The 22806-nt window shown below is 38.5% G+C and overlaps 1 protein-coding gene across 1 annotated transcript in view; it reads left to right on the top strand.

The window, feature by feature from the left end:
• The first annotated feature begins 2979 nt into the window (after window positions 1-2979).
• Window positions 2980-22806, top strand: part of iqgap2 (IQ motif containing GTPase activating protein 2) — a 115895-nt gene continuing 96068 nt past the window's right edge. The window contains exons 1-2 of the mRNA XM_088910362.1: window positions 2980-3274; window positions 21295-21394. Coding sequence (XP_088766488.1) covers window positions 3229-3274; window positions 21295-21394 — 146 coding nt within the window. The 5' untranslated portion in view covers window positions 2980-3228. The remainder of the gene's footprint in view (window positions 3275-21294; window positions 21395-22806) is intronic.

Genomic DNA, 22806 nt, shown 5'->3' on the forward strand with positions numbered 1-22806 from the left:
TTTGTCCTTTTTTTACTGGAATAGGAAAACTACAGTACAGTCCATTAAAAAGCATTTAAATTACAGCCAACAACACTACCATCATTCAAAATAATGAAGGGAAATCCATTTATCCCTAATCTGTTAAAAACCTCATAATGGAAAAGTGAGTTATTTTCAACATAAATGTCAGAATGAATGACATCACTCCTGCCCATATTTCTTGGCATAGTTGGTAAGGTCCTTGTGCTGTTTCAAATTTTAGAGCTCAGTTAAAAAAAAAAACATGGTTCTGTTTCAGGAGAAATATTCTTTCTCACTGTTGAGATAGAGGACAGATTCCCACTCCAAGCTACACCTTCTACTGATACAGCAAGTTATGTACTGTACACAGCAGAACAGCAAATCAGTGAATGATGCTGTCTCTCTAGCTCTACATACAGCCTTGGAACACCTGAACGTTAAGAATTTCAGCATTCAATCCAATCATACCCAGCCAACTGGTGACAAAGCTCAGGGAACTAGGACTATGCAACTCTGTCTGCAACTGGCTGCTAGACTTCCTAATCCAGAGACCACAGGTGGTGCGGATAGGTAATAAAACATCAACACCATTCACCTGAGCACTGGCACCCCACATGCCTGCTGCCTGAGTCCAAGGTTGTACTTCCTATTCACTCACAACTGCACAGCAAGACACAGAAACAACCGCATCATTGAGGACCGCTGCCGTAGTAGAATTTTGGCCATTACAGAGGACAGTCACCACCCCAGGCATGAGCTCTTCACCCCACTGCCCTCAGGCAAGAGATACAAAAGCATAGGGACTCTTACTGTACCACCAGATTCTTCAATAGCTTCTACCCACAAGCAATGTGATTGGCGAACACATTTGGCCATGCCCCTCGGACTACACCTACACCATCTACTTCATTACAATTTTATTTTATTGCACATCTGCGGTGTATGTACTGTATGTATGTATTGCATTTACATTCTAACTGTTTACTTGTTTACTTGTACATTGTCTACTGTTTGTTTGTATATTGTCTTGATGCACTGTCTAGAATCTAGAATAATTTTAGAAGATAAAGCTAACTGATAAAGTGCAGTTACATGTGTGAGGGAAAGTGGTGCATTTCAATATAAGGATGTATACAAAGGTCTTTAAGACAAGAGCTCCTGTGCTGCATGCATTGATACACAGCTAAACAAATATCCAGTAATAAGGCCACAGTACATGCGTCTTTTACACATAGTTTCCAGATCCATTTAATCATGTCCAACTGTTACATGAATACACTGAATCTGGCTTCATGATCTGTGTCAAGCTCCAAGAGACAAGGATTAAGTATCTGCTGACCTTTTGTCATTAAATGCGTATCACCTGATAGACAAAGCAAGTGCTTCTTTAAGGGATGGGAGATATAGATGCCAGCCTCTCCCATTCACAACAGCACAGATGCTCAAGGGTGTGGTGATAGTGTGTAGCCTGGCGCTATTGTGCTTTCAGATTACACCCTGATGCAGCCACCCAGGCTGTTTTTGATGATGAATGGCCTCCTTTTCACATTATCACCTTGAACAGGACATCAACAAGCAACAAACACATGCTGATGGATCCAAAACACAGTTAGCAGGGCTGTTCCCACTGATGGAGTTGTTTTAAATATCTTGGCAGTGGGGGATGACAGACGTTTAGATGTCTTGGATACTGAGTTAGGCCCTGGTGTCAGATGGCCCTCACAAATAATAATAGAGACATTTTGTAAGAAACTGATTTCACCAAGACTATTAAAAGTCTAGAATCATATGCTTACTGTGTCCTCCAAAACTATTGCGACAGCAAAGTCTATATTTATTTTGCTTAGCAGCCAAGCAATTTCTATTTGTGATCGTGAGATAAATGTAAATAATAGATACAGTATAATATGTTAAATTCTTGGACTATTCAATACAAGCTGTGTCTGTGTAAAATAACAAAACGATGCATACACATTTTAAAACTTAATATTTTATTTAAACCAGGAATGCTTAAACTGGAGATTCTAAGGGTGAGATAAGTTATAGACAATGTCAACAAAACCTATAGAGAGTACCCACAAATTCAGTAATTGGTGGAAGCACATTTGGTGGCAATTATTGCACATGCAATCCAAAGTTTATTGCCCAAATTAAAGTGACATCCTGATTTAGAGATATGTGTCATCTTGGTTTTGTTAAAAAATTGAGAACTTAATTAAACAATTACACATCAACATTCATTTCTTTAAAAGTAGTCACCTACAAATCACCTTGGAGCCTAGTTAGAAGTCTTTCAATTATACTCGGAATTCCAGAATTAGTGTATATTACACAGATTTTTTGTTTTTGTGCAAAAAAAACCAGAAGCCTAGACAACTGCTTAAGACCTTTAAAACAGCATGGAAACCTTCATTTTTGTACTTCGGGGCAAATTCTCATCTGGCTTTTCTAATTATCAAACATGTACAGTGGTTTATTCCAGTCTCTGTAACAGAGTACCTTGGTTTTTAATATGTAACTTTATGAAATGTTTATTTTTTTACCTTAATCAAAATGAGGATTAAAGGAAAGTATAGCTTATGCTCCATCCGCCTAAAACCTTTCACAGCCCCTCAACCATAACCCAGCATGCACTATTTGCATGCATTTCCTTTCATTAAGGTTGTCATGCCTTTTCAAAACAAAAACATGTGTCAACGCATGCGTCTCTCGAAACACCCGTTTCTTAAAACACAGAACAAGCCTGCTTTCCGCTCCTTTCTGCTAACCGCATGATGTATAATATTTAACCATGTGCTGTCACGTGGAGTAGTGGTTCCCGCCTTTGTGTGCCAGGCCCTCGGCAGATAAAATATACAGAAGTATTTTTAAATGTACCACCAGGGGTTGCTAGGGGGTATTCTCTTTTGTGGTAACAGAGCAAAACGTGCAATAGCTAACGGGGCAGGGAGAGGAAACGATTGGTATGCTCAGCTCTGTGACAAGAGCGAAGCAAAGGTGCGTACAGAAGGGAAGAAGGGGTTTGTGAATGAGAGAGGAGAAGGTGCAGAGGGCTCGGGAGCGTGTAGCTGTAAGCGTACAAACTTTCAACATAAAGTTCAATCCCAAAATAGTGCAGGGTCCGGAAAAGACAGGCTGTGTAACCTGCCATCAGTTACATCTACAGAAAACAATTATTTCCTTCATCAACTTTTAAGAACGTTACACTGGAGTAACTGAAACAGGATGTACTATGAAGAAAACACGAACTTACTCAGACCACGTTATGGATGTAAGTACTTTATTCTTTTCCATTAGGTTCTGCTTTACTGAACAATCCATACGAACGGCATGAGAGAGATTTGCATGCATATTTTAAAGCGACAACATCGTTTTATGTTAGGAAATGGAGCGCAGGTAGTTTCGTAGGTGTGGTGTCGTTTCGCATAGCTTTTCTAAGTTTTTACAGGCCATTGGGGACAGCGCACACGTTATTCTTTTGCTTCTTACTCTAGTGTGCAGTTATTGAAGCAAGTTATTTTCAATTTTGGAAGAACTTTGAGAAGCGGGAAGGTGACAAGGTGAAAACAGGTGTTTGTAGAAGGTATAATACAGTTTGTAAACATCGTTCTGGAAACGTAAATGTCTTCAGACTAATTTTATTTTTAATCGTGTAGTGTTTAATAATTACTTTTAATTGGCTGCCTTTCCTGGCGTAAATGCAGAATTATTTTACGTGAGGGGTTGCTAACATTGTAACTTATTCAGAGCAGCGGAGGTGCACATCCTGTTTAACACAGAGCAAATTTGTAATGTAATTTAATTAAAACAACCTGATCTTCACGTTTTCTTTTGAGTGTCGCTACTGTTTGGAGAAAATTTGCATTAAATGTTTGCACCATGCTTTTGAGTCGTGTTTTGATCTCACCTATTGCTTAATATCACTTAGCTATCCTGTAAGAATGCCAATTCCGACTGTGGGTTAAGGCAGCAGAAGCTGCAGTAATGAAAAAAAAAAGTTTAGTTTTCTGCAGAAAGGTCGTGAGTGACAGGGTTACAAGAGACCAGAGTGTGGGTTAAATAAAGTACGAAGCCTCCGTTCAACGCTCACAATGGAATGGACATATTAATTGGTCGTTACTGTGAACAATTATTCTTTACAACTGGCGTAGTTTTGAGTTGGCATTAAGCGTTACTGGCGTAAATCAGTAGACGCCTTCCAAGGTTAAAACAGGCCAGGCCTTTCATCTGGTAAGCATTAGGACTTTCATTTACTAGATCAGGTACTGTAAGAAGCTAGAGCGAAACCTAAACTTGCATGCAGCAATCTGGGAACTCGTAAGAAGTGATGGATTTTGAAAGAGCCACGCAGTTTTATCAGCTACTTGTGGATCCCATATACAGTATCTGAAAGCATAGAATGGGACAGAGGAGAGCCAGACTGTAGTAAGATTCAGCAGCACAGGTGTCAGGATCATGTGCATGCGCAAAAGCAGGTGTATGGATGACATTGTCTTCACATCATTGGTGTACAGAGGAAGCACAGCTAGAGACAAACCCCTTTGCGCCATGCAGCAGAGAGCATGTGTTACCTTGCCCTCCTGCCTTTTGGACTTTTTCAAACAAGTCCGCTGTGTGAGCTCTGAGAGAGTGTTTGTGCAAGGACAGGTTGTTGTCCAGCTGTTAAAGCTCCGTTATGCAATGTTTTAAAAGTGCAGTAGGCTTTGAGCTCTGTGTAGGCCTACTTTTGTGCTTCTCTATTTTCCCAGTGTTGTGTGATTTAGCATGGTTTGAGGTGGTGCCACCAAAGAACATGAGAAATGATTCATTGCTCCTGCAACTTGAAATATTAAGCTGGGTGGATTTACAAGGTTTTTACCACTAAATAATTACAGTATCGATTTTCGGTCATTCTTTTCCCAGTCTGACAAGAATTGTCAGGTGCTTTCACCTTTCATACCTGATTCACACTCACCTTGGAGCAGTCTTTTATGGCATCTACTGTAAGCTCTTAGGCAGCTACAGTTTTTTTGTCCAGTGAGCGGCCTATGTTCTGTCTATGAGATTGTGCTTTGGTGTGGGATAATTTACACAGATTTGAAATGAATGGTGTTGAGGATTGTTGTTGTGCTAGGATTTTCAGACATTTATTTTAAGCATAGTAAAATACTACATAGAGAAGAGAAGTCTTAGTGACCTTTTTTCACATGTACAGTATATGCACAACATTAAAACTATTTTTTTAGATTACTAAAGTGATGTCAGTGATAGCAAAGCCGATAATTTAAGGTTACGTTTTTTTTTATTCTACTGGTAAAAAAAAGTAGTATCAGAAAAAAAAACTGACTTGTTGAACTACACTTGAAAGAAATATGCTGTACTATGTAAGGTTCAATCGGGATTTCAGATGTTCTAAGAGGTACTCTAGGGAAAAGTTACAATGTAAGAATTGTTAGTTTATTTGTTTTTCTTTTAGTTCTACAAAATACACTGTTACTGTTCTTCCCAGTGAACAACCTAGCTGCAGATTTTCATGTGAACTGTTTTTTTCTTCTGTGATATTTTTGTAAACATTAGAAATGTTTTTCGGTTATTAGACATTTTGTTACAGTGCTTCAGGGGCTGTAATGGTACTTCAAGTTAAGGCTGAACATTTCTTTGTTCCAGAAGGCCAGGCAGCAATGCAGTGAACCTGGGGCAAATTTGTCATGGTTCTTTTTATAGGACCTTTATATATTCCATATTTCTATAGGTAGTGACATAACCTGAATCTGAAAGCATCTTTTTTTTATCATTTACTCAGTAAAATGCATTGTAGTTGATATAGTTGCTAAAAGATGGGGTGTGCTGGGAGATTTTTTGCTTTCAAGCTCTGACTCAATTTGCTATTCTTTCTCAGTACTATAATGGTGCAAAGTCCTTGTTTTGTTTGTGGTTCTTCTGTAAGCATTCTCAGCTGCATAAACAAACTGTCCCCTCCCCCGTCTAGAAATTTAAGCTAGTTGCATGTTTATTTGCCGTGCATCCACAATATTAAACCAAGCGGGATTTGAAGTTTTACCTTTAATACTGTGTTATATTATTTCACTTTTAAGAACTGTATAAAACTAAAACATGAACAGGACATGTAAAATAGCCAGGAACTTAAATGTTTATTTTCTTTTCCACTTTGTTTTGAGTGAGTTCCAATGCTGGCTAATACTGGTATTTATACCTTTTTTTTGTACTATATTAGCATTCGTATGTCATTGTTTTCTATATTAGCCTTGCACAGACAGTGGAAAATACAGTAAGACCGTTGCAAGGTATGATGTCATCTATTTGTATAAATAAATGCATAGTTTCTCAAGAAATGGCATCAGTGTTTCACCATAAAAAGGAAATGCTTCATTTAGTCACGTCTCCTCTCTATCTCATGTGTGACCCAATTAGACAAAATAATGAAAGATTATAATTAAAAAACATTCTGCAAACATTACACCTACTGTACTGTATGTGCAAAAACTTTACAATCATTACATATCATGTTATGTAATTACTAAGTGAGGGAGAGTTGATGGCCTCAAGTAATGAGGTGATTTAACTACTATCCATCCGTCCATTATCTATCTTTTCCCAATAAAGCATCATGGTTAAGCCAGAGCCTATATAGGGTTGTGGGGGAGCTGGAACCTGTCCTAGCAATCTGCGAACGCGAGAAAGGTTACACCCTGGATGGGACACTGGTCCATCGCAGGGCACACACAGACACAGAGACATGCACTCACACTAGGGCCAGTTTTCCCAGAAGCCAGTTAACTTTATAAGTATGTTTTTGGACTGTGGGAGGAAACCTATAAGGTTCTACATGGCTTGGCACCTCAGTGCCTGTCTGACTTCCTACACCCCAGCTCTCAGCCTTCGGTCATCTGACTGTGGTCCCCCGTCTGTCCCCAAGCTCGTCTACACTCTATGGGTGTTCTCTTGCTGTGCCTCTAAGCTCTGCAGTTCTATCCCCAAAGATATCGGAGAGTTGCTTTCCCTGAGCACTTGCAAATCCAGACTCAGAAATAATTTTTATCAATCTAAAGTATTTAATTTGATGTCTGTGTCTACCCCTGTGCATCTTCTGCTGCATCCTAAACCTTTGTTTCCTTGTGCTGTTACGTCCTATCTTTGTTGTCATTTGTGTTGTTTTAACTGTTTAATTTTTACTTTTTTTCTGCAAAGTGCTTTAAGAAGCTGCTTTTAAACGCTCTATAAAATAGTTTTATTATTATTAAACCAGAACACCTGGAGGGATCCCAAGCAAACATAGGGAGAGCATACAAACTCCACACCAATATCACCTCAAAAATTGAGTACAGAGCCCCATCTTTGCTGTTATGCTGTAATGCTAGCCACTGTGCGGCTAAGATTTACAGTAACCTCTTGAATGTCAAACCGGGTGAAAATGCATTTTGCCCTCTTTATCAAGAGACTGTTGCCTTTCTCCATCTTCACGGTCATTTTCACTCTACCTGTTCCATAGCATCTGAAAGGACAGCTTTGCAACAGCCCATTTACAGTACAAGCCATTGAGATGTGATTAGATGTGAGTCAGAACACTGCACAAAGGTCCAATGCTCAGCACTGTTCATCACCGTTGTGTGTCACTTTTGTGTAGAGCTCTGTGATGTGTGCAGAGCAGTAAATTCCACACAACAGACCAGTCCATGGGCAGGACAAAGTGTGAAAGTCTGGACAGGACTGTCTAATTGCTGCAGAAGTCCACTTGTAGAGATTAGGCCTACCTGTGCGGCACTACTTTCATCAGCTACTGAAACTTAACCTAATTCTTTCTTTTAATTTAATATTTATGCATCTTTTTGTAATTTCTGTTTGCTGTACATGTTTTACATGTATATTTATATAAAATGCCTGGAGGTGCTCTGGATTGAAAGGCACTGTATAAAAAATAAAATTGATTGATTCCAACATGCTGACTTTCCTGTGGGCTCATTCTGACATAAACTTACACAAGCAGCAGGACTAATAATGGCTTTCTGGAGAAAGGAGTGCGACCTTTATGCAGTGGGATGGCCTACTCACCAGATCTGTGGGAAGTGTTTACATTAGTTGTGGCATCTGGAGCTCAGACACCAGTGGACAAGCACATCATTATTTGGGTTTGGAGAATATAGGAATATTCAATTGCAGTAGCTGGTAGTGCCATCATACTATTATAATATTGACAAATACGGAGCATGGAAAATGTTTTCCAGAATACTGTATATTCAAAAACAAAGGTGACAAATATTTTAGGCTGAAAGAAAACAGTGCTGTTAACCGATAAATGAAATGCTTAATGTTGTTTTTGCTCCAGGTGTTAATTTGTTTGGTTTCTGATTTTGTTCCTTAAAGAATTTTTGTTTTAGCTTTGTGGTTGGAACCTCAGTGCTTGCCTCTAACCTGATAGATAAATATGACACAAGTCACCATTGCCTGTTTGTTTTGCATTTCCAAATGCTATCATATGAGAGTTGCACAGTTTCAGTGGATGTCGAAAGCATTTGGACTTCTGATGGTGAACACTGGATGTCCAGTAGTTTGGGCATGTAAGCACATGATGTAGGCTTTTCTTAAATCTTCAGCAACTAGAGCAGTTCATCTTTATTGATTTTTACTTTCCCTAGCTACTGTATTTATGTCTGCAGGTTTCCTTTGTTCTTAAATAATAAAAGTGCCTGGAGAGGGTACAATTGCTTCATTTTTGAATACTGTTGTGTAATGTGTTTCTACAATTCTACAAACGTTTAGAGTCTTTCTATATAAAAAGTGCAATTCCAATGCACTGTGGCATTTCTTGTAAACATGTGATAATAGATATTGCCCAGTTTGCAGAGTTTATCAGACTTAAACTTTGCTAGTAGCTTTGATCCTATTGCGATAAACCCTAACTCTGATAAAGTTATTGTCTGTTTTGTAGGAATAGATTAGATAGTAATGGAATTATCTTTTCAACCTGAGAGCATCAGTTATCAGCATACTCTACTAAAGGTGCCAGAGAGGTCAAAGTTTTCCCAAAGAATTACTGTGTAATTCATTATGGTTCTAACGTGAGCTCGTACTCACTAAGGTTTTTGTGCCATGAAATGGGTGCAGGTGCAGGTAATTCATATGTGACCTTACAGCTGAAATTAAACCTTTAGAAAATTAAACCTTTTCTTCTAATTTCATTTTCTTCTACATTTAAATTTTTTTTCTCAGACCTGCTGTTTTCAGTAGAGATTGATTTTGGTTGTATTTAAATTCCATCACTTTTTAAGGACACAGCTCTGAAAAATAATTAAACCTCCAAGAGGTCATTTCTAATTTTCTTTCAGTTTAGAATCTGCAATATGTTTTGTTGATCCCTTACAATTTTGGAAAAGCTGATTGTGCATTTTTCGCATCTCTGTTTTTTGTAGCTACCTGTTCAAACACTCAGACTGCCATTGGGGAAGAATGAGGAGGTATAGGCAGACCTACTACTCCTCTTTCAGCTATTTGTCTTTTAATACGTCACAGATGCCATAGACTCATACCAGAGATTCACCACTACTGAAGGTTCAGTACTAATAAGAGGAGAGGTGCATCTCTCACTGATCTGAGAAGCTCCTGGGTTCACTGAGAGCCAATAGATTCCTGGCTGACTAATCCCATCCTGCCCCTGGTGGGTCTCAGCCAACTGTGCACCACTGCTTGGGGAATCCCAGTCATAGTCAGCTAGTGAACCTGTGTTCATAGAGCTCCATCTGTGCTGTGGCAGGGGCGTCTTCTGGTCTCGGGGAGCTCAGAGGATTTTGATTTGAGGATGCAAAACAAAGTATGGAAGTGCTCTTGCCTCTTCTTTAACCCTAGCACAATTTCATAATTTTAAAGCTTTCACAATATTAAAAGATTTGAGCTTTATTCCACTGAAATCTAATCGCTTTTTTATTATTTCCCACCTTTATCAGGTAGGAGTATAGTAGTTCAGTAGTGCAGGAAATCCTTATATGTAGGCCCTCTCTCCATATATATGAAATAAAGGCTTTTTTGTTGGTCAAAGTAGTCAGTGTATCAATTTAACATTTAGGATTTGGTACAGGTCTCCAAGGCTTATAGTGCTTCATTTAGCTTGTAAAAGACTTTATCCCATTTGCTCAGACCAAATGTTTGGCTTTGATTTGCTGGCTTCCTGGAGCTCATCTAGTAGGATTTATGAACCATATGTGAGACCTGGTATTAGATCCAATATCAGACTTGATCATTAAAACAAAATCCAATAAGGAGGTAAAGTGTGTAGGTTTACATGCAGCTTCATAATAATTAACAAGGCTGAAATCATACAGTTAAACAGGAGCTGTGGGCCCATTGTTTATTGTTGAATTAGCACTGGCATATGCTTCTCTGCTGGAAGAAGGCACGGAACAACAGAACAATAAACCATTTCAAAAGACAGCTTAATATAGAATCGAGAGGAAGTGTGACCGTACTAAGTGCTGTGTGTCCTGTAGTGACGCTTCAGAGTGTTTACAGAGTGCTGGCTGCACTGCAGTAGCTCAGTGTGGATGCAGACTTCGCTGTGACCCTGCTGTCCACTCTGGGTATGTGTGCAGTGGTTAGGGGGTGTGTGTGTATACATGGTGCTCAGTAGGGAGTTTGGTCCAATAACATAGCTACTTGCAGTGAAATGTTGGTGGTGGTGGGGTCATCCCAGTTCAGCTGAACAATCATTAATAAACAAGAGAATTAAAAAAACAGTAGCAGAGATACTGATTATGTGAGGAGAAAACTAGGATTGGAAAAAGTCAAGAGTGCATTGATTTTTTTTTCATTGAGGGTAGTCATTTTAGCTCATATTGAGTCTCCTTTCTCTGCATGTTTGATGTATGTTTTAAGAATTTCACCTTATCATTAATTACATGTTTTGGGAGGATGGAAATGCATAAAAAGTCACCATAAATGATTAGTGTGCAAGAGGCATAAATGTTAATGTTAGATAAAGCAAACACATGTAGAGGTATTATGTAGAAGTTTACAAAAAGGCACACTGCTTTTAATTTCTAACATTTACTTCAGTTTAGTTATATTACAGTGCCTACACAAAGAACACTAGACAGCATTGAGAAATCACTGCATGATCTGATCTCCAGTTGCTAACATGATTTATGTGGATTTAAACTCTGCCTCCAAGGCTATTGTCACCATTCTTTTTAAAAAAGGATCATTATAATTGGAGTCCCGAGTGCAGAAAGTGGGATACCCACCTGATAATGTCTATAAAAGTGCTCTGCCCTTCTCAGTAGAGACAAGCTTCATACTGATACTCTAGAGAAGTCTGGGTTTGGTTGGTGCCCTGAAGGCAGCATTCTTAGCCATTGTGTACACTGATGTGCCACAGATGCCAGAAACAGAATGACCACTGAAGCCAGTATAACTCTTCGGTCATTGTTTTGGAGCCAAGTTATGGAAGATGATGGAACAAAACAAGAGATACAGTACCAAGAAAGTCCCCAGTATAATTATGGGAATTTCAGTTCTTCCCAAGATACTCTAGTTTAATCAGGCCTTTTGTTAAGTAACCAAAATGGTTTATATTTACCAGTTCAGTGTTTTTTGAGACACAGTGATATGGGGGGGGGGATAAGAATCGGTGTATATGAATTTATAAGTGAACACCTGGTTATACTTAGTCCAATTAAGGGGTTTAATTACAAGCATGTGGATAATTAAATGGTAACCAAGTTAACAAGGATGGGGTTTGGTTAGCCCTGTCCTATATTATGGACAGAAACTGCAAGTTTGGTGTTTACCATACGGGTTAGGAAGAAAACACATCATGCCATGACCAAGAAAGATTTCAGGAAAGTGTAGTTAATGCTCATCAGTCTGAAAACCATTTTAAGCATTTGGGGCTCTTTTTACCTGTGGTGATTCTGATCATCTTGACTAGTTGTCTCACTAAGATCTTCCCAAGAGAAACCTGGAAAATCATCCAGGAAGTGACAAAGAGCCCTAGGGTAACATCTACACATCTGTAGGCCTTTCTCACTGCTGTTCATCCCTCAGCAATCAGAAAAAGACTGAATGGGAATGGTTTTCATGGGGAAAAAATAGCCAGGAAGTAACCATTGCAAAAGAACCTTGCTGCTCCTCTTTGAGTTTTCCAAAGAGCATCTGAACCATCCACAAGACTTGTGGAAGAATTTTCTCTGGACAGACAAGCCTTAACTTAAACCTCTTGGTCTCAATGAGAAAATATGATGAAAACAAAACACTGCCTTTCAACAGAAGAGCCAAATCCCGTCAGTCAAATATGGTGGGAGTATCATGGTTATGGGGTGCTTTGCATCCTCAGGAGCTGGACAGATTGCCACTATTGACAGAACCAACAATGTATCGGCAAATCCAGGAGAAGAAAGTCAGGCCACCCCTTCCTCAGCTGAAGCTGAGCCGAGCCAAAAGTGTGTCATGCAGGAAGGCGGTCATCCTAAACATATAAGCAGCTCTATAACAGAGTGGCTAAAGAAGAAGGAATTTAGCATTTCAGATTGGCCAAATTAAATTCTGGAACTATATCCCTTTGAAATGGTGTGGCAGGAGTCGTTCATGCAAGGAAATCCTGAAAAGTCACCAACCTTAAACACTGCTATTAGGAAAACTGGTGCAAAATTCCAAAATAAAAGGTGATGCGACCGATTGATAAACAGTTACAGGAAAGTTTAAGTAATTTCTGCTCAATGAGGCACCACCAGTTATTGAATCTAAGGGTTTGCATGCTTATTCCTATGAGCATATTTACTGTTGTATCTTATTGTTAATTAATCCGAATATATTTTATGTTTCTGTGTTATATGTTTATTAAGACTTTCCTGAAAATTTAATTGTTTAATTATAACAGAATACTGACTGACCAGCTTTTTCTTGGGACTGTATTCTATAGGGAATCATCTGAACTTCCCTGGATTTTATATTGACATCGACTTTCCTGAACTGGAAAACAAAACAAGGGGCATCTTTCCAGCACTTCCCTGGAAAGTGGAGTTCTCAGTAAATAGTGTTTTGCAATTTTATTTAAGTTGAAAACTGCAGAGAAGTGTACTAAATGCAAATAGTCAAATATATGCTTTGCCTTCCTGGGGGTGGTCGAGAAAAGACCTGTACAGTGTTTGACTGAAAAACCACATACTTCATAACTAGGCCAGACATCCTCCTAGTGTTCGGAACGTATGGCATTTTATTAATACCTTTCTGATAAGGTGTTGTGCTAAAAACAATTAAAACATTGTGCTGTTGGAATATTTTTTTTCAAAAACATTTTTTTAAAGTAAAGTGTTTCTTTCAATCAAAGCCTCCTTTAATTTTCAAGCAAATACGAGTCATGGATGTTTCTAGGTCATCATACAAGATGACTCTTCCACTGGAACTCTCTTTCATGACCACCCCACCATCTCATATTGCCGTCCACCTAATCTGTGCCACCTTCTAGTTCACTGATCCCTTAACTGCCCACAGTAACCATCCACACCAGGCACTTTCCCCTGCAACAGAATCCACTGTATCACCTGCAATTATATATCCAATGCAACGTACGTTCAAGGCCTCTCTGGACAGGTCCATGTCATCCAAATGGCATCATGTATTTCTAGCAATCTATTTAACACATCTCATACAGAAAATGCCCGGCCATTTACAGTACATTGTTGAGAACATGTCATAGCTCTGAGGATCAAGGATCTATCCGACGCGATAGTTCCCCACTTCACCTCTAACGGATGATCTTTAGATTGAAGATTTAATTGGGAAGACATCCAAAACCAAAATCACCCTTAAACTTGGATCACACCTTTCCCCTTCTCTCAATGACCGGTTCATCTCCTTTTAAAATCCTCTCTGTTCATTTGCAGATTTAATCTTTCCATACCCCTCCTCCTGTTCTCCATGAGTTTGGACACTAATTCTCACTTGCTTTATGCCCATTTCCTCATTTCTCCCTGCTCCTTCTTAACTGTTGTTTTTGGTTCTCCTCCTGTATGTCCATTTGTTACTCTACATCTGTCCTTCACACCTGAAATGTTTTTTTTTGCCTTCCTGCATAGAATTAACCTTGACCTGTTCCTTTTGCAGCCTACGCATGGTGACAGTTCCCTACTTGTACATTTTTCTAGTCTACCGATAAGGGCAAACTAAGATTTACCATGACGTTTTCTGTGTGGTTCATTAGCCTTTTTCATATTTCCAAACCAATGTGCCAAGCTATGGGGCAATACAATCATTCATAAACCATTAAACTCTTCCCTGCTGAAATTTGTCAGCACATTTGAGTGAATGAGTAGAGGGCGAGCCTTTAAAATGGATAAGTACATTTCAGTTCTTCTGATAAGTGGGCGGGTCTTTGTTAAAGAGTGGCTGAGTTTGTTCAGTTAGGTGTTGGCCCGGTTGTTGTGTTTTAAAGGTGGACCTTTCTGTTTCATATAGAAATATAAATGTGTAAAAATTGGGTAGGTAAAGCTGATCTGCCGCATTTTACTTGCCAAATCTTGCTGGAGTAGCATGCATAAGATTTATGTGATGATGCAGTTGTGTGTTAAGTGACTGATGCGTAAAAGAAAGCCTGTCTGCATGCTCTTATTAACAGATGTACACACAGATACAGTATGTACACTAGTATTTAACCTTTTCCTGATGACAAGTTTTAGATGTGCAACGTTATCCCTTTTTTTCTCCTTGCTCGGGTTCCTTTTCATATTTTTTTTGATCTGGGGAAATCTTGGGATTCCATTCGCCACAGTGGCGCTAAAATGTGAATCTTGTGGCTGAGGAAGGGTTGTGTTCGCGCCTCATTCATGTGTGTAACAGATTTAAGAGAAAACGGATGTTCGGCTTGTGTGAAACGATGAGTCACTACGCTTACACCCACCCCGCCTCCACACACTCCTCGATTCACATGACTAGTTATCCTTTCAGTTCTATTCAGAGACGCTGTCTATCCTATTTCTTGTTGGCAGTAGCTGTGTCCTCAAGGACTGTTTTTAAATAATCACCTGTGGGAGAAGCAACAGGTCTTTCTGCTGTGTAAGTGACAAATAGCGCTGACAGTGCAGCCAGGCAGCCTCATTTATCATTGACAGTAAACACGGGAGAGCCTGGAAAAGTATTATTAAAACTACATTGTACATCAGCCTTCAAAAATCAGCAGATGTTTAATAGTTAAAATTGTTTACTTTTAAAATTTTTAATTTGTCGACATTTTCTACATCTCTACATCTCGTAGACATTGCTCCTGGATGTCAGGGACTGATAGTTGGATGGTAACTTTCTGTCACACTTCTGTATCTGAAATCTGTCCTGCTTAACTCCTGATCCTGCCAACCCCTGGTTTTAAAAATCTGGTTTTAAAGTCTGTACATGACACATTAAGCAATCAGTCTGCATTCAAAAATGTAAATGTAAAATGTAAATCTTATGTTTTGTGCATGATATGAAGATCCCATATACCTACCTGCACTGATGTTTGTAAATACAGTATATACAGGGTGAGAAGGGTTGTGAATCTCTGAATATTACTTTATTTACTTTGTACTGTACACAGTATGTAAACAGTATTCTTAAACAGCTTGTTTAGAATGCAGAAATCAAATTCTGTTCTGGCTTAGAGCTAATCTAAATATCATGAGCTTCAAATCTGTTTCCAGACTGCTGTTGATCATCGAGAGAAAGCCTTTTCTTTGAAAGTCACTTAACATCACTAATAATGACTGCGTAAGGGCAACATTATTTACAAAGGCTTGAGTCATTACTTCACGTGCTTCATGACCACAATATGAAGCTTAAAGGTTAAAAGATTGTGCAAACTGAGTAGTTTGTGCAGTCAGTGTTTTTGATATATTGATTTTTTAACCTCAGGTTATACAATTTGGGAACATTAAGATCTTAACTATTTGTTTGTTGTAAGGGAATACAATTTGATATTTGTTTCAGTAATAAAAATTTAGTATGAACCCTTCTGAAGATAAAACTTTAGACCTTCTTTGGAAGCTAACACTTTTCTATGACAGTTGAGGAGTTACAGTATGTGCCCACTTGTTTTCAAAGCAAAATGTAATATTTCATGCTGATTATATTACCACTTAAAAATATACATCAATTCAAGAGAAGCTGTCCTTGTTCTTATCCTTAGAGGCAGAGCAGAATCAGGTGACACAATCGTGTGCTCTTTGCTTTGTGGTTTGAATGCATCTGGAAGCTTCTATTATCTGCAGTTGTAAGCATCACTTAAGATGTACAGTACTTATGGAAAGGATTATTTCTGTGAGCGGTAAATACAATTGAATGATTAAATACACTACTTTTGTTCCTGTAGAACAAAAGTGTTTTTTTATGCAGAGTTGGAACACATTTTGTGAATTTTGTCTTTATATATACACAACTTCCTTCCATTTTCCAACCAGAAAGTGGAGCCTACCTCCAAAAGCAATGGGTGTCAAGCAGGATACACCCTGGCAGGACACCAGTCCATCACAGAGCAGACACAATCATGCGCACACTCACACTGAGGGCAGTTTTCCCAGAAACCAATTAACCATCCTTTGAGGAAGCTCAAAGGAACATTAGGAGAGCATATGAAGTCCACGCAGGTGTAACTTACACACGTCTAGACAAAAACTGCGTCAGCATGTGTAGGCTGCAAAGGAACAAGTTGAGGTTTATTCCGGCTATGGAAATGGCTCACACCCGAAGAAGGCTCCACAGCCGAAACATTGCGTTTCTTTTTTTCTCTTTTCAGCATGGCGTAAACCATTACTTGTTCCTCAAAAGCACGGTTATTTGAGTAATAATAGATGCTATCGGAAAAGAGTACTTATATACTGTACATAACTCTGCTTATCATATACAGTATGTGTAAATTTAAGATGTAGGTAGTAAATCTGGGATAATTAAAATATTGGCCCATGTAGGGCTTTATTTTAGATGGTTAAACAGTTTTAATTTTTTTTTAATTTCATTAGGCTTCCGGTGATATGGCTTGATTTTAGATTAGAATCTAAACTTTCTAGATCTTTACAATACAATGAAGGACATTATCTGGTTCAGAGAGTACAGTAAATCTGTAAACTATATTCCTTGCCTTGGGACATTTATGATTTGGTAATATTATAGCTTAAGTCTCGATGTAAGGACTCTCAGAAAGTAGTTTTTTACCCTTTCCATATAGCAATAGACAGTCGATTTGTTACAGTTATCATTATTGTATTGATTGGAACCAATGATCTGCTTATGTTTTTTTCTGTTAAGGCACTCCAAAATCTTACGAGACTCGCTTCCTATATCTTCTTACATAACCTTTGTGTTAGATATCTTATATGGTTTATTTCTTTTAGTTCCTGAGATTGTAAATTAACATCAGACAATTACACATTAGTCTCAAAACTGGAGGGGGGGTTAATAACAGTTTTGTTTCTAAAGTTCAGCCTAGTTCTTTACCTCGGAGGTGTAAAAATGCGAGTATTGGTTTATAAATCTTATGATCAAATCCTCCAAAAATTGATAAATAAAACTTCTTAAGTTCCAGTTGAAATAAATCACATCGGGAGGATAAAAAATTCACCTATAGGATGGTTGAAAATAGCAATTGATGATGTGTGAGAAAGAAACGGTATAAATCTGGTCAACAAAATCACTTTCTGTGTTCTTGTATTTGTGTAACATTCTTGTGAACTACTAAGGGGTTAAGTTCAGTTCAGGAGGTCAGAATATAATACTGCACAATGTCCCTGTGCTGAGTCATTGTATAAAAAGTGCCAGATGCTAGAGCAGTCATTACTTTTATATAAAAAATAATGCTGTTTCATGACATTCTAAGTTATTAAAGCAGACTAGACGTCCTTTCTTTTGGGCTAATCCAGAGACAGCCTGTTTTCAAAGGTCACACACAGCAGACAGTCCCATAAGGGTTGCTCTGTGACCTTCTGCAGTGTGGGTTGCCATTAGCACCATGTGTCCAAGACAAAAGGTGATTTGTAATTGCAAATGGCTGCAACTGAAAAGTCTAAATTATAAATAAAACCTGTCTTCTGTAGAGTGTGAACTGAATCATGAGACTTGCTCAAAACCAAGTTCTCAAGTATAGCCAAAGTATCAGTCAGCCAGAAATAAAAGGATTTTGCTGGATTTAGCTGTGTGTAAATTGTGGGGGATGGGCGGTTTATTAGAAGGGTGAAGGTCAGTGCTGTTCAGAAGCAATTGAGTTTTCTGACACCTTCAACTCTTTTAATCCTGTTGTTTCTACATGGAGCTGCAGAACTGTTCCCTTGCTTGTTGCGGGGCTTTCAGGCTTTCATGATTTGTACTGCATTTTCAATGGCATTCATAGATTAAATGTACTGAGCAGCATGGGAAATTTGTGTTTTTAGAAAAATAAAATGCACACATTTTGGTTATCAATGGATTTGGCTTCATTTTGATTAATGAATCATAGAAGATTGCAAATCACTTCTGACAGTGTTGCATAAGAGCTTAACCACCCTAATGTTGTGAGAATTGATTGAGCACAGGCGGTGAGGTGATTTAACCTTTATAATGTGAGGTCTGGTGAAATTTAAGGAAGGAAAATGGTGATATTGGTTCCTTTATGTTGGACGTTGAGCTGCGGCTCTTAGTCTGGGGTATTCACTTCCAGCAGTTTCTAATTTGGCAAGACATTGCAGCCATACATAGTCCATCAGTGACAAAGCACAGTCAGGGAGATGTCATGACTCATGGTCTCCCTGACTCTGATGAGTGTGGTGCTCTGGGTGGAGTGCCCTGTCTCTCTAGAACCCCACCTCTCAAGTATGAATGCACAGCACTACATTGATCAGTCCTGGAGCCTCACTCGCTGCCATTTTATTATCAGCAGGATGGTTTTCATTGCTGTTCCTGTAACAATGGCTTGAGAGATGAGAATGTAACAGTTATGCCATGGAAGCCCTGTTCACCAGATTTGAGCCTCACTGAAGTTTTGGTGGGTGGGCTGAGATGATATCAAGTTCTAGGAACTGGAGATGAGAGAACAGGCTCGTTTGCCCAGGCTCTACAAGATCACAAAAACACAGCATCTGCTTCCTGGTAGACAACAGCAGTTCATACCGTTTCTTATGGTGGCCACACATGCTGCTAGTGTGTGATTTTCACAATAGACGCCCTCATGACAGATGTCAGGGGTGTGAGTGATTTACTTATTGCCTCTGACTCAGGGGCTATAAGTATCCTTATGCTGCTTTTGATGCAGTAAATGTTTGTGTTACTACTGTAAATCGCTTGCAAATTAATTTGTCAGTGGTACTGTCTTTGTTTTTGCTCTTATCTGATGGGCACGTTTTGTGTTCTTGGTCCTCAAGTCCCCCATGGCCCCAGTCATTCACGGTGTGCTTCTGGGTTCAGTTTTGGGCCCTTTACTTTTTATATTTATATGATACTGTACCTCTCTGCCAAGTTATATACAAACATGGTCTTCAGTTTCACTTCTCTGCAGATGATACTCGGATTTATTTTAAAACTACTTCCCCCTGTTGTCTCTATCACTTAGTTTGTGAGGCATTAGACTCTGGTTGACATCAAATTCCCTGAAGCTAAATAGTGACAAAACAGAACTTTTACTGGTGGGTAGTGATTCTCAACTGGAAAAACTCAAGGGCTGCACTATAATGGTTGATGGCTTCCCATTTCACGCGTCAGCCATAGTCAGGAATCTGGGAGTCGCACTTGATCCTCTCCTATCTTTTGAGCCTCATGTGAAGAATTTGACTAAGACCATCTTTCTTTCACCATAGAAATATTGTCCACATAAAGCAATTTTTATCAGTGTCCGATGCTGAGTGCCTGATTCATGCATTTATAACATCAAGGCTTGATTTCTCCAAGTCTTTACTCTCTGGGCTCCCGAACTCTGTTCTCAACAAGTTGCAATTTGTCCAAAACTCTGCAGCTCAACTACTAAATCACACCAGACCCTGGCAGCACATCACTCCTACACTTAAGTCTCTACATTGGTTGCTTATAAAGTCATATTCAATATAAGATCTTGTTATGGACTTTCAAGGCTCTAAACAATCTGGCTCTGTCATACATCTGTGAGCTCCTCCAGGTTTACACTCCCTCCTATAGGCTCCAGTCAGTTGATGTTGGTCCTCTGCTCACAGTCCCCAGGGTTAAATCAAGGACTTGTGGTGACTGCCTTTTCTGTTGCTGCTCCAGTGTTATGGAATGACCTTTCTTTAGGCTCAAACTTCTTTGACTCTGTTCTAATCCAAACTCAAAACTTAACTTTTTTCCTAGGTCTACGTCTGATTGCCTTACATCTGTAAAAACCTGTATGCTCCGGTTAATTTTTTTCTTCTTTTACCTTTTATTGTACTTTTGTCCTTTTTCTCTGTTCACAATGTACATCATCCTTGGGTTTAGAAAGGCCCTTTATAAGTAAAATTTTTATTATCAGATGTTAATCAGTAAAACATTTTTTTTATTATTATTCCTGTCTAACAGAGTTATAGTACACTGCTGCAAGTGCTAATGATTTCCTTAAAAATATTGTAAATTTATTGCAGTTTATTTTCTTTTTTGCATGTTCAGTATACAGTATGTGTCACATTACATTTCCCAAGTAGTTTCCAGTTGGTGCTGTGTTAGTTATAAACACCTTTGAAGAAAATTACAAGACCGGGTATATTTAAGAGAGTTGTAACAGGTGACTGAATGTACAGAAAGACTCAAGGGAAGTTGCAAGTGTTTATCTGCATTTCTTACACATCTACAGTACATTCCTGTGTTCCCAACCCTAAATACTGGAATTGAATAATTGGCTATTGTTTTTAAATGAATATATTTAGTTATTGCAGTCATTTCCATTAAACATTCCCTTCTTGTCATGCAGACTGGATTTCATTTTAGCAACATATACTGTATGTAGTCTCTTGTTTGTCCACTTTAGTTCATTAACTTGGTTGTATGTGAAAGACAAGATGACTTTAACAGAAGTGTTTTTTTCCTCTCCCACTTTAATTCAGACCCAGGTATACTGTAACTACTGTATATACAGTATTTGAACAGCAAAGCAATGACAGCCAAAGTTTGCACAAAGTTCTCAGTTTTTGCTGAATACAGATGCAGCAGTGCCTTGCACTTAACGTCCTTGGAAATGACTCCTACTGACTTAAACCTGTAAGAAGATGAGCACTTGCCGATGTTAAGAATAATTTGGTGAAATGTTATTAAAATCAATCTTGTTTCTTTGTAGACTTTTATTTTGATCCTGCTGAATGCTGTGTCCCTTTTTTTTTATCTTTTCAGCTATTGTTGATGATGAGAGGCTCACAGCAGAGGAAATGGATGAGAGAAGGCGACAAAACATTGCGTATGAATATTTGTGTCACCTAGAGGAAGCTAAACAGTAAGTTGTAGAGAAACCTGATTAGCGGAAATATCTGTTGCTGTAACCTCTGCCATTATATGCTGGGTAAGGGTTTCCCAGAATCAGATTTCTCTTAAGCTTCTTCTCAGTAACTGGTGCTCCTCTATCAAATCCTCTGTCAAAGCAGAATTGATACTGTAGTCATTTTTAATTCATTTTCACAGAAGTTCTAATTATTAAGTTTTTTTTTTTTACAGTAGTCATAGTTTGTTTTACAACATGTGATTCTTTACTCTTCAGTGCTGAATGTATCTGATGTTCTTCTAAGAAATATAAGACATTTTGTATTTTTTTGTTTATAAATGACCATCTCTATCAAGAGGTTTTACCAGGTTACACATACACCAGTCTAAGCAGGAAGTGAGAGGATGTTATACAAGTTGAATCATTGATATAATTTTAAATAGCAAAACTTTGCTTTGAAACCACAGTTTGGTTTGCACAGAACATACTGTACAGCTGAGAACTACACGGTATCCATATCTGCTGTCTGGCTACTGTGTGGTAGCTCTAGGTACCTAGCTAAAGGAAATCTAATATTTACTGACCTAGTTTGTGCTGTAATGCTGAATCGGAGTACCAGTGTTTCTTAATTCTTTTGTTTTAAAGACTGTCCTCCAGATATACTGTAAGAGTTTTCTTTAGATGAAAACCCTTTTCTGGTCTTCGTAAGGTAAAAGTGTGCTGCTGTACTCTTGAGCAAGGCTTTTTTTTTCACATTGCTCCAGCAAATGCCCTGCTTTATAGATGGGTCTCCAGGCTCACGAGCCCCATTCTGAATTAACTTACCTGGTGATAAATAAAAGAAAAAAAATCCTGGAGAGACATGTAAATTTCCTTTTTACTACGTTTTGGACAATCATTGCATGAAGGTTTTCCTTTTAAAATAAGATAGAATAAATACTGGCTGTATTTGAGAACAGCTGCTCCCTCTGTACAGCTCTCGTTCAGTCTCGGGGGGGAAAAAGGGATTTGCTCTGCTCTATAAATTAAATGGCTTGAGCAGTATGTAGTGCAATAAATGTCAATAATGTTCTTTACTTATTAGTAAGGATTTCGTAGCATATAAAAACATCAATACAATATACTACTGTGATATACTGTATTAATTTGTGAAATCATGCACTTAAAGGTGGATTGTGCTGTTATATGGCTGTGTCTACAAATCCTAATTATGACTGAGCCTAGGAATGTCAAACTCGGGGCCCAGGGGCCGAATATAGTTCCCTAATTGTTTTAACGTGACCCTTGTGAGAATGATTTATCATAAAATAATTTGGCCTGTGGCTACGGGAAATTGTATATGAAAACTGTAAATCCTTTTACAATTATAACAGAAAGAAGCACAGAGTATTGCTGTTTTTTCAGCACTCTTCTAAAAAGCATCTGTA

This window comes from Atractosteus spatula, chromosome 3 (genome assembly GCF_055471065.1).
Source record: "Atractosteus spatula isolate fAtrSpa1 chromosome 3, fAtrSpa1.hap1, whole genome shotgun sequence".
Classification (NCBI taxonomy): domain Eukaryota; kingdom Metazoa; phylum Chordata; class Actinopteri; order Semionotiformes; family Lepisosteidae; genus Atractosteus; species Atractosteus spatula.